At 42.6% G+C, this 12,871-nt stretch overlaps 2 protein-coding genes across 4 annotated transcripts in view; one reads left to right on the forward strand and one right to left on the reverse strand.

The window, feature by feature from the left end:
- Positions 1 to 1,981, reverse strand: part of GLUD1 (glutamate dehydrogenase 1) — a 32,588-nt gene extending 30,607 nt beyond the window's left edge. Inside the window, exon 1 of the mRNA XM_051981860.1 lies at positions 1,301 to 1,981. Within this exon, the coding sequence (XP_051837820.1) occupies positions 1,301 to 1,739 (439 nt within the window). The 5' untranslated portion in view covers positions 1,740 to 1,981. The remainder of the gene's footprint in view (positions 1 to 1,300) is intronic.
- A 134-nt stretch (positions 1,982 to 2,115) lies between these two features.
- Positions 2,116 to 12,871, forward strand: part of SHLD2 (shieldin complex subunit 2) — a 96,328-nt gene continuing 85,572 nt past the window's right edge. For all 3 annotated transcript variants that reach the window (XM_051981857.1, XM_051981858.1, XM_051981859.1), the window contains exons 1-2: positions 2,116 to 2,357; positions 5,159 to 5,230. The gene's annotated coding sequence lies outside the window, so the exon portion shown is untranslated. The remainder of the gene's footprint in view (positions 2,358 to 5,158; positions 5,231 to 12,871) is intronic.

The following is a 12,871-nucleotide window of genomic DNA, read 5'->3' on the forward strand; positions in this document are numbered from 1 at the left end:
AAAGTTTCTTCCAGCTCTATTTTATTTCCCCATAACAAACACTTTTTTGATCTTTTCACCAAAGATGTTCCATTGTATTTCTGTGAAATTCTTTACAACTGGCTCCCCCTTTTCTTTACTCAGAAGCCTTTGCACAAGGAATGAAACAAATCGTTAAGGAGAAGATTCCAATAAGGTGGGCAACTGAAGACGTGTGCTCAACGACACAAAGTCTGGGAGCACCGGGAGAATTGGGGTTTAATGAACAAAAATTGACTGGACTCCTTTCCTCAGCCTCACACTAAGAGTTAGCCCCGCCCTTACCACACCCCCTGGAGCTCTTTCATTCCATTGGCTGGCCTGTGGGCCACAAGGCGCCTCTAGGTTGGACGTCCCAGCACTTGTTTATGGGAGGACCAGTTCCACCTATTTGGGCATCTGGGGGTGCCCGAGGCAGCACAAATCAAAGCAATGGCATAAGGTGGCAGGAGGAATCCAGCAGTCAACAAACGGGGTCCCAGCAGAAGATCCGCCCTTTTTCTCCCCCCAAGACCCCGGTGGATGGAATCGGGGCTAGTCACATGGGTCAGATTTTTAGGGGAAAGGGGGGAAGTTGCCCGGTAAAAAACAAATCGATTCAAACACCTTCTGGGCAACTGACAGAGGGAATTGGAAGAGCAAGTCAAGAAATCATCTGAAATTCAACTTACTGGCTTGGCTAACTTCCCTTGGTTAAACAGTTGGGATGAGTGTCGTTTTCGTTTTTAAGGATACCACTAGGTGCAATACACATATAGACCGGACCCAAGCAATCTATGAAATACTACAAGAAGTCCGAAATTCAACTTCCTGGCTAACTGTCCTTTAGTTAAACAGCCGAGATAAGAAGTTTTCTTCTTATATATATAGACCGGACTCCTGCCTCTCCTTCCCCTATCCGTAGAAGTGTCAGGAACTGGTGTGGGGGGTGCGGAGAGGGAAAGTAGGTACCTGCTGGTTCTCCTTTCTACACATCCCCATCTACACTTTACTTTCAAACAGCCCCAAATAGGTGCAGCCTGGGGGAAAACTTTCCCGGGGATTGGTCCCGCCCACTTCCCCATCTAAGGACATTAATGGGGCTGAAAGGGGCAGGTCGATGCTTCCCATCTCACCCTCAGATGGCCGGAAAGGGTTTAAGCGGGCAACCCCCCCCATCCCATTCTCGGACCCCCGTAAGGGACTGAGCGGGCGTCCCATCCCACCTTCGGATTCTCGGGCCACTGGCTGGAGCTGAAAGAGGGACTGGCGAGGAGGGAGGGACCCTGGGGTCGAAACTCACCGCCCTTGCAGGGTGTGCGATGCTGGCTGTGCTGAGCCCGGTAGCCCTCAATCACCTCCCAGGCGCCGTTGTCCCTCTTGATGGGGAAGGTGACGCTCAGCACATGGTTGCAGGGCTTGATGATGCGCAAGATGCCGCGCACCCGGTTGCGCTTCTGTTCCTCCGTATCTCGCGTCTTCAGGTCCTCCACCAGTTTGTCCTCCACGATTTTCGAGCCGCGATCGAAGAAGCCCTCCACCATGTTGAAGAAGTTGGGATCGTCATCCCCGGTCCCGGCCGCCTCGCTGTAGTGGCGTCGAGGGGCGGGTGGCGCGGCCGCTGGCTGGCCCCGGGCCCGTAGCAGCAGGGCGGAGGCGGCAGGGTCGCTGGCGGCGGCAGCGGCGGCGGCCGAGGCCCCGACCCGGGACAGCTGCAGCGCTTCCCCGAGGTACCGGAACATGACGGCGGCGGCGGCGGCAGGGAGATGAGGCGGTGGGGCCCGGAGGGAGGGAACGGGCACTTGAGCCGAGGTTGCCTAGCTAGCGCGCTCGCCTTCTCCCTGTTCGCGGCTCACAGGTTAACGGGGAGCGAACGAAGGGCTTTCCGGGACGCCGGCCAGAGCTACGCCTTTTAATGGCAGGAGCGCGGGGGGGCGGGGGCGAAGACGAGGAGGAAGGGCGGGGGCGCGCGCGCCCAGCGCCACTGCCGGCCGGGGGGGTGGGTGGTGCTGGGGGAGCCCCGGCCCCCAACGCCACGGCGGCCGCCGCCGCCTCTGTGACGAGCCACGCGCGTGCTCGCGGCTCGCGCCCGGCGGCGCTCCCGACCGCGCCCCCTTCTCGGACCTGCGCGCCGGGGAGCAGGCCGCAGGAGGGGGCGTGTCTTCAGGCCGCGCTCGGGGACGGCTACTGGGATCGCGGCGCTCCTCGCAGCCCAAAGCGTGTCCCCTCCCCCTGGCGCTGCCGGGTGCGGGGCAGGCCCCGCCTCCACCTCCTCCTCCTGCTGGCTTCCCTCTGGTCTCCTCCGGACGGCGCCCTCCCTTCCCGGAGCTTCCCAGTCTGCGAGGCCCGGGGTTTCCCAGGTCAGTGAACCGTCCAGGCGGGGATAAAGCCGGAGCTTGCCCTCCCGGGCTGGGGGAGTCCTGAGGCGGGAGGCTTGGAATGGAGGGCCCAAGTGGAGACCCCGCCCCCCAAACCGCGGAAGAAGCTCTTTGGCCTGCGCAGAGGCCACGTGCTGTGGCGTCTTGGAGCTTGAACACCGGAAGGCCGCACTGTGTGACCCTGGGCAAGTCAACTAACGCAGCCTCTGGGGTGATTGGGGCAGAGACTGGCTTTTGCCCCGTAAACCCCCAGGGCCTGGGACACAGTGCGCGCTTAACCCCCTCTGGGTTTAACCCCAGTGCCCTTACGGCAGGACCTTGTGAGTCTGAGCCTGCTTCTTGCCGCATAAGTATTTCCCGAACCTGAATGGAATGAGCGAAAGTATTTATTAGGCACTTAACCATCTGCAAAGCATTGAACAGGGGCTGGGGATTTAAACCAGAAAGCAAAACCTGCTGCTTTAATGAAGGAAAACCCGTGGAGGGGCCTCCCTTTGGTCTTTAGGGCATCGGTGTTGTTTCGTTTCCCATTTAATAATCAGTTTTATTGACATCAATGGGAACCAAAAGGGTCTTTTTTAAAGCAGGTGTGCATACCTTTTCTTTAATGTCATTTCCCCCCAAAAACGAAGACAGTTCCCTAGCTTGGCCTCCTGCTGAGGGCTGTTCCCAGCTGTCTTTAGGACAGCACTGAGGCAAGTCCTTCATTCTCTAAGGGGATCGTGAGGTCAGGGAGGGGTGGCCTCTCTTTCCAAAGTCAGCTCGGTCCAGGGACAGATAGAGATTCGGTCAGTAGAGCAGGTCCTGGCTACAAGCTAAAGTCTTCAACTGGAGGCCGTCATTCAGTAATTTAGACTAGGTAGCCATGGAGGCAAAGAATGTCACCTTATAAAAAAAAAAATTAAGGAAATTTGGACCAGCCCAGGATACCCCTTCCGGGGCATGTAACTAAATGGGGAGTCTGGAGGACTTGAGTGCATTCAAGACCTGGATTAATAAGTAATGGTCGTTTCTGGGCCTTTAATGAAGGTTTCCTTTTGGGAAACCCAGGGGAGTTAAGCCGGCAAAAGTTTAGAACCCTAAATTAGGAACACTGCAGGAGATTGGCAAGGTAGTAATTGATGAGAGATACAGTTCATATACAGGAATGCAAGTTCCTTTTTTGACCTCATAGTGTAATTAGGGAATGTTGGATAAGAAGGTTATGATCAAAACGCAGAACTCTTGATTGAAAATGTGACTGGGTTTCAGATGGAGAATTGATGTCAGTCATAGGGGAGACATGAAAGAGATAATTTTTTCTGAAGTTGAATATTAGTGGTGATCCAATTGGATTGGAGGTAAATTTTAGATGTCATTGATGGACAGAATGAATAATTCGAATATGACATGGAAACTAAGGGGAACCCATTGGCATATTTATGAGTGAAATAGAAAAATACATTTCATTGAGATTAATCTATTTAAGATGATCCAAGAGGGGACCAACCTTAAGATAGATGCTTTGGTAGACAATTCTATTGTTTTTTTCCACTCAAGTTTTTCGTTAAAGTCCATGAATTTAACTACAGGAAATTCACATTTAATACAAATGATTTGCACCTTTCCTTTCCATAGGATATCACTTTGTGACCTTGGCCAACTCATCTAACTTCTCAACATTTCAATTTCTTCATCTATAAAATTAAAGATTTATTTTAGATGAATGCTGAGGTCCTTTCCTGTTAGAATTCAGTAATCCTTAATACAACAATTCCATTACATTCTTATTTAGGAATACTGTATTGGTTATATGATAATTTGTAAAATTTCAGCTGTATGATTAGCAACGTATTTGGCTAAAAACACATCAAATATCTCTTGAAAGTCTCCCTTCAGTTTATTTGCATTCTTCTCATATTTACAAATGTTATACAATCTTTGATACCAAAATAGCATTAATTTTGTATTTTTGCTTCTTAAAAGAAAGATTTTCTCATAGAACTAGATAAGTTCTTCCTTAGTTGTAAATTAGGCATCTTAGAAGTACAGTGATTCATATCATTATTAATTTAACAAATATTAAATCATCAACTTATATATATTATATTAGTGTTTTACCCAACAGAATGTGTACTACAAACTCTTTTATTTTAATAGTATTCTCAAAATGTTGCTAAGTGGTACTTTGCCTAACTAATCTAGATTAGCCACTGATCTCATAAAAAAGCACTTATTAATTGCTCTTCTAAACACAGTGGAGACACAAGTTTAAAAATGAAACAATCCATACCCTCAAGAATCTTACATAATTAAGCGAATAAATACATAAAGAAATATGCACTTGAATCATCATAATCTATATAAGGAGAATAAATACAAAATAGTTAAATGGAAAGTGGCTGAAGAGGAAGTACAAGCTCCAGAAGTTGGGGGGATCTAGAAAGGCCTTATTTACAAATGTACTAGTGTTATTGACAACTTTTTTATAAGTGCAATTATATGCTGGTTAAGAACTACCATCATTTGTTAAAGAAATTTCCTTATTGATCCGATTTTTTTTGTGCAGCAAGATAACTACAAATATGTATACATATATTGAATTTAACATATATTTTAATACATTTAATATGTATTGGACGACCTGCCTTCTAGAGGAGAGGGGGTGAGGGGAAGGAGGGGATAATTTGGAACTAGAAGGCTTTGCAAGGGTCAATGTTGAAAATTTACCCATGCATATGTTTTGTAAATAAAAAGCTTTAATAAAAATAAGTAAATAAAAAGAAATATCTTTTCATTTTTAGTGAAATATATACTAAATATCAACTGGTAAATCTTGGATAGAAATCCTACTTGCTTATGGTCTGAAAGTTAAGGTAAGAATTTCCTTTCATTTGATTATTGTGTGTGTGTGTGTGTGTGTGTGTGTGTGTACATTTGACTTACAATTTATATTTTTGTAATTTATTTTAAAAAGTAAAGTCATTCAAACGAATGATATAAATTAAAAACTAGAAATATATAACAGCTTTGTACTTAAAATGTAATTTTTTTTTTATAGGGCAGTCAGTATGATGTTATTTGAGTACCAACATGATGTACTTGGTGTATTCACCAGATGATGGTAGCCACCAGAAGTTGGAGTTTGGTCATGTGAAGAATTCACAGTGACCATTCTCCTTGGCAGAAGATAGATTTATTTAGGGAATAGGTTACAGACAAAATGAAGAAATTCAATAGACACTGGGAATGGTAAATATGGAGTGGAAGAGCATATGAAAGACCAGTTTCTCTGTAGAATTCACAATTACCTAGGAGAAATGGAGCACTCCATGAAGTTGGGGCAAGCCCTTAGCTGGTGGGCTAAATTCTGAAAGAGATATCCAAAAGAGCTATAAGGAGTAAGAGTGGGATTGGGAAGCATTGTGGAGTTAGGGGAGATACCACATGGCATAGGGGAGGAGGGAGGGAAAAGATATTGCAAGGCAAAGTGCTGTGGAGGACTGACCCAAAGAAGGCAGCAGCCATAGGATGGCCCATAGATTTTATAGGGAAAACATAACCTCAGGGACGTTATTGCGATTTCTGACAGGACATGGCAAGGTGAGACTGCTGGAGACCTCTGTGGGTCTCAGGGGTTTGACAAAACTTGAATGTCACATTGGAAAATCTCCCCTACTGGTGGGACCTTAGAGCTAAACTTATCTCTTTTCAGAGCCTTCTTCCTGTTGGCCTCAGGGATTAATTTTATCAATTCCTCTACTAACCACACCTAACATTGAAGATCTCATCATTAATCTACTCTTTTAATTTGTTACAGAAACAGAAACTTTTGAAAAGTGGGTGAGGGGTCCATAAAGAAAAGGGCATTTGTCAGACCAACTGAAATTTTAGGGGCCAAATCCTGGTATACTTGTTAAGTAGTGTCCAGAAAGAGGGAGTGAAATACTGTGGTCTCTGAGGTTGGAGTGTTACAGAGATGAACTCAAGTCAAAGTTTAGTGATATAGGGGTACAAAGTTAGTTACCAGAGCACAGTAACAGAGATTAGCACAGTCAGTTTGCACTTTACTGGGGTCCCACTCAGACTTTGGGGTAGCATTTTTGTTGGGGTCTCTTTACCCCACCTATCAGTTGGGAAATAGAACCTTGGGGGTTTGGCATGGTAACATGACTTTATATTTGGATGCAATAATGGTGGGGTTTCCAGATCTCCCCATTTGGGATGGGACTTTAATCAAAAGTTTTTTGCCTGGAGAACTAGTGGAGTAAGAAGGCCAATGTCATAGTAGCTTCTTTTATGGCTGCATCAGCAAGTCAATTTCCTATGGTTTTGTTTGTGCATATCAACTAAGTTATAAGAAAATGTGTCATAGACTCACAGAACACATAGATGTTATTCCTCCATTAGCTTAAATAGAAGTGACTTTTTTACATGGATGTAACAAAAAGTTAGGGACTAAGTATTTATGGAGTTGGGGGGCTTCATTTTAGTTTGACAACTGAGTAGAGGACAGACTGGAAGTGGGGAGAGATTAAAAGCAGGGAGACCAATCAGCAGTCTGTGAAATAGTCCATGTATGAGGAGGCAAGGGGACCTGTACCAGGGTAGTGTCAGGAGAGGAAAGAAACTGTACGGAGTTTGACCTCATAGATCTGTCACAGGTGGCAGGAGGATAGTAGTACCCAAAACTGTCATGGGGAAATTAGGGGAGGAGGAGAAGAAAGATACATATTTCAATTTTACCCATTTCATTTTAAGATGTTTGAGATGTTCAGTAAGCAGCTGGAAATATAAGACCAAAGTTCAGGAAGAGAAGTTAAAGCTGAATAAATAGATCTGAGAATCAACCATGTTGAGATGCTATAGGAGTTGATGAGATTACCAAACAAAATAGTTAAATATAGAAGAGAGCCCAGAACAAAGCCTTGGAGGTTTTTTTGTGGATATGTCCTGGATAAAGATTCAGCAGAGGAAACTGAGAAGGGGGAGACAGAGTTAAGATTGCAGAATGAGAAGAAGCAATTGAATTTAGCTTGCTGCTATCCCTTCTCTACAACAATCTAGAAAATTCTCCAATCCATATTTTAATTGGAAAAGTACATAAATGGGATCCACAATTTTGAAAATAAAAACCTATTATTAAAAAAGGGAGAAGCATCAAGTCTAGACAAGCACAAAAATGAGGAGAGAGGGAAAGGGATGGATTGAGTGAAGTTACTTTGAGGATGGGAGACCCTGGGGTGTGTTTATAGTCAGTCCCTTGAGCAGCCGCCTGCAAATGGGGGGATTGAAGGTCAGAGAGTGGGGATAATAGAAGGGACACAATGGATTCCTCCATGTGTAGAGAAGTTTGCCTTGGTGAAGGAGAGCTACCACCTCAGGTGACCTCAGGGAGGAAGAGTGGAGAAGGCTGCTCTCCCCGGAGTGGTAGCCTTGTCCCCAGGGAATTAGGGGCCCAGGGTCTCAGCTGATCATGGAGTGGAGACTGCCTCGGGAGTGGGATAGTCAGGGAAACGAATTGACTTCCCCTCATGAGGTGAAAGTAGAGGATCAGTGAGCATTGTTTTGTGATTTAGGAGTGAAGGCTGCAGATGGTGGGAATAATTTAAGGCTGAGGCTTGGCAGGGCAAGAGCTTCCATAAGTCAGGGGAGCAGGTGACTGGTAACTTGAGAAGAGAACAGTATAGAGTTGGACTGGTTTATCAGATGGTCAAAGGAGGGAAGGCAAGGGAGTGAAGCAAATGCAGGGATGATGGCTTGACAAAAAAATTGAGGGTTGGCGCAATTGGAGGTCGCAATAAGGATGAAGATGGGGATTTAGGGACAATAGTAAAAATAAGTTAATTTCAAAGTTTATCAAAATTGAAGGCAGATGATGTATGTCAAGGTGAAGGATATGACCATCTCGGTGTGGAACTAAGTGGAAGTAGAAGAATAGTTTATGGGAAATGAGTAAATTGGGAAATTTGGGTCTTGGGGTATTTGAGGAAATATCAGTATGAAAATACCAGGATAAGAGTTGAGGTGGGCAGAGAGACTGAGCCCCCTCGCTGAACTCATTGAGGAAGAAAGAAGAGGGTTCTGGAGGCCAGCAGACTACCCTAATCTGGATTGGGTGCTGGAGCATCAGTAAACTTTAGAGGAGAAAATTGTGAGTGGTGGGGAAGAGGGAGAATCCGAAGAGAGCAAAGAGTGTTCTCACTCCATATGCACTAGTGAGCAAGCCAGTGGCTATAAGTGTGTAAAAGGCGTCAGGGCTGGAAAAGAGTAGCAAACGTGGAGGGAGAGAAGGAGCAAAAAAGAGAAGAGGTTAAGGTGGAAACTAGTTCCCTGTACAACAGGTATTCGAGAGAACACAGTGGAAGGGGTAGACAGGGTTGGGGTGAGGGGAATGGCATTAAAGGAGTGGTCATTGGGTCTTGGGTTGAAAAATGTTTTCAATATGGAGAGGAAGGTTGGGAATTAAATAATATGAAGAAAGAGTTCAGATAGTTGTTATGATGGGAGGGCAATGTACATTGCTGCAGAAACAAGGTGTCCTTGAGTATGATGGAATGGCTTAACGGGACAATATTGGCCAGAATCAGCTTGTGAAGGGTTTTAAATGCCAACCAGAGGCTACTCCTGGAGCTTCTCAGCATCATCTCCACGCTCAGCTGCCGCTCACAGGCTCTTTCTGCCCCTCCAGTGGGGGAAGAAGGCCCACTGTGTTTCTACCCTGCTTTCCACTATCCATTCTCTCTCCCTTACATTGAGGTACTGTGACATAAGGAATGATACTGTTCAGCTGATCAGCATTGTGTGAAATTGGAATAGTAACAAAACATTACTTTTAAAGTTTGTGAAGTGCTTTACATCAATTATTTCCATTGACCTTCAATACAGTCTTGTGACAGAAGTACTCTAGGTGTAGATATGGTATTTTTATCATTACAGATAAGGAAACTGAGTCTGAGGTATAATAAGGACTTCCAAGAGACAGTAACTAATACTAATTGATTGATGATTTCTCTTGGTAATCAAGTGGTATGCCAAGTGAGATCTGAAACATTTTAAATATGTGCTTTCTGACAGGGAGTTCCCCTGACATTTTTTTTTAACGTTTTATTTTATATACATATATATATATGTATGTATATATATGTATATATATATATATATATATATGTATATTTTTTTTTTTAAGTAGCTTTTTTATTTACAAATTATATGCATGGGTAATTTTACAGCATTGACAATTGCCAAACCTTTCGTTCCAATTTTTCCTCTCCTTCCTCCCACTCTTTTCCCTAGATGGCAGGATGACCAATACATGTTAAATATATTAGAGTATAAATTAAATACAAAATAAGTATACACGACATTAAATGTTTAAAGAGAAATCTTCAGCTTCTCCTGCTGAGAACTTGTGGCTTAATCATGAGACTAAGCAGCCTCCAGCACTCTGGCTAGTTTTCTTCATAACCAATGCCAATGCTAACTCTAACTTCACTATGCTTTCTGACCCCACTTCTCCTCCTTGTAACCAGCAAACTCTTTTTGGGTTCTAGGGAACTTGCCCTTTCCATCCTTAATTATTATGGTCTCCCACTCTGTTTTCTATTTACCATTCCCAAGGTGTATTGTATCTCTTCATTTTGTCTGTAACCTCTTCCCTAAATAAATCTAGATTTTGCCAGAGAGAATGGTCACTGTGAATTCTTCACATGACCGAACCCTAACTTTTAGTGTCTATATCATCTTGTGTTGATAGCAGCCATATTATTTTGGTTCTCAAACCACGTCATTTGGTGCCTAAGCCCACATCATAAACCACATCAACATGCATTTTGGTAGTTCTTTTACTTCTGGCAGTGTGAATTTACTTTGTTCATTGGCTGTTTTGTTCAGTTAGATCTTTTGACAAAAGATTTATCAATTTTATTAGTCTTTTCAAAAAACCATTTCTATTTGGGTTTTTTGTTTGCTATTTAAAAATTTGAGTCCAATTTTTAGTATCTCTTCTTTTGTGCCTATGTTATGGAGGCAGCCAGAATGGCAGCTACGTAAATAGAGTGCTGACCAAATTTCAAATCGAGACTGAAATAATTGGTTTCTCTGTGAGCCTGGGCAAGTCATTTAACCTGATCTGTTTCAATTTCTTCTATAAAATGGAGATATTATTTACCTCCTAGGATTGCTGTGAGGATCAAATAAAATGTAATGTACTCTGCAAAATTTGCTATGCTATAAAAATATTTCTTGTTATTTTAGGTTTATTTGTTGGTGTATGGTATAAACTGAGTGAAGACCTCAAGGAAATATGGCCTTGAGACTTTACAATAACAAGTTGAGCTATAGGTAAAGAAAAGTTGCAGGTGTTGGGTTGTCTTGCATGAACATTTCCCCTCCAGTTTTCCCATCCTCTCTTAATTTAACATTTAAGTACTTCTTTTAAAGGCTATGATGACTTTAGGAATTCAGGTAATAGAATTGCTTATATAGCAGTTCTCTAGGGAAATTTGAATTAAGAGTTTGTTATTTACTAATATTCTTTTGTTTCTGGGATAGATTTCCATGTTTAAAGAGTATGTCTGTACTCTCCCAGACAAAAGGAGTGCAGTGCAGTGTGGGGAGGGAGTAGATGGGGGAAATCAGACTTCTGTGTTTTTCAGTTTGTTCTTCGCACTCCTATATTGATGACACTTGTCTGTTAGGAGTTGCCCTTTCTCTCCAGATCATCATAATCCCCTTTTGCCTTTTTTTTTTTTTTTTTTAACCTTGAGAGTCTCTGTTTATGTGATTGCTATTATCCCACACTTGGGCTTTCTAATTTTTTAAAATGCATATTAAGTTACCCTTTTCTATTTTTTAAATGCATGTTTTAGGGAATAAAAATAAATTTACATGATAACTTTACTACAGATTTAAAAGGAATAGCAAGTTGTGCATAATAAATTAGCAGTTTTATGTGGGAGAGGGGGAAGGGAACTTATACCCTTCCTGTGGGAAAAGACAATTTTTTTTATTATTATTAATAGCTTTTTATTTATAAGTTATATGCATGGATAATTTTACAGCATTGACAATTGCCAAACCTTTTGTTCCAGTTCTTCTCTTCCTTCCCCCTCTCTCCTCCCCCAGATGGCAGGATGACCAACACATGTTAAATATGTTAAAGTATAAATTAAATACAAAATAAGTATACATGTCCAAACCTCATTTTGCTGTACAAAAAGAATCGGACTCCTAACTAGTGCACAATTAGCCTGTGAAGGAAATAAAAAATGCAGGCAGGCAAAAATAGAGGGATTGGAACCATTCTGGAGAACAATCTGGAATTATGCCCAAAAAATTATCAAATTGTGCATACCCTTTGATCCAGCAGTGTTTCTATTGGACTTATATCCCAAAGAAATACTAAAGAAGGGAAAGGGACCTGTATGTGCCAAAATGTTTGTGGCAGCCCTGTTTGTAGTGGCTAGAAACTGGAAATTGAATGGATGCCCATCAATTGGAGAATGGCTGGGTAAATTGTGGTATATGAATGTTATGGAATATTATTGTTCTGTAAGAAATGACCAGCAGGATGAATACAGAGAGGACTGGCGAGACTTACATGAACTGATGCTAAGTGAAATGAGCAGAACCAGGAGATCATTATACACTTCGACAACGATATTGTATGAGGATGTATTCTGATGGAAGTGGATTTCTTTGACAAAGAGACCTAACTGAGTTTCAATTGATAAATGATGGACAGAAGCAGCTACACCCAAAGAAAGAACACTGGGAAACGAATGTGAACTATCTGCATTTTTGTTTTTCTTCCCGGGTTATTTATACCTTCTGAATCCAATTCTCCTGTGCAACAAGCGAACTGTTCAGTTCTGCAAACATATATTGTATCTAGGATATACTGCAACATATCTAACATATATAGGACTGCTTGCCATCTAGGGGAGGGGGTGCAGGGAGAGAGGGGAAAAATCGGAACAGAAACGAGTGCAAGGGATAATGTTGTAAAAAAAATTACCCTGGCATGGATTCTGTCAATACAAAGTTATTATTAAATTAAAAAAAAGAAAAAGAAAAAAAAAAGAAATCCCTATCTGACCTTGAAGGCTGTGGATTCAAATTTTTACTTCTCTTGCTATTTTGAAAATAAATAGAGATATGATAGTCCAAAAAAAAAAAAATAGAGGAATTGGGAATTCTATGTAGTGCTTCTTAGTCATCTCCCAGAGTTCTTTTCGCTGGTTCAGTTCATTACTGCTCCATTGGAACTGATTTGGTTCATCTCATTGCTGAAGATGGCCAGGTCCATCAGAATTGATCATCATATAGTATTGTTGTTAAAGTATATAATGATCTCTCCTGGTCCTGCTTATTTCACTCAGCATCAGTTCATGTAAGTCTCTCCAGACCTTTCTGAAATCATCCTGTTGGTCATTTCTTACCGAACAATAATATTCCATAATGTTCATATACCACAGTTTATTCAGCATTCTCCAATTGATGGGCATCCACTCAGT

This window comes from Antechinus flavipes, chromosome 2 (assembly GCF_016432865.1).
Source record: "Antechinus flavipes isolate AdamAnt ecotype Samford, QLD, Australia chromosome 2, AdamAnt_v2, whole genome shotgun sequence".
Classification (NCBI taxonomy): domain Eukaryota; kingdom Metazoa; phylum Chordata; class Mammalia; order Dasyuromorphia; family Dasyuridae; genus Antechinus; species Antechinus flavipes.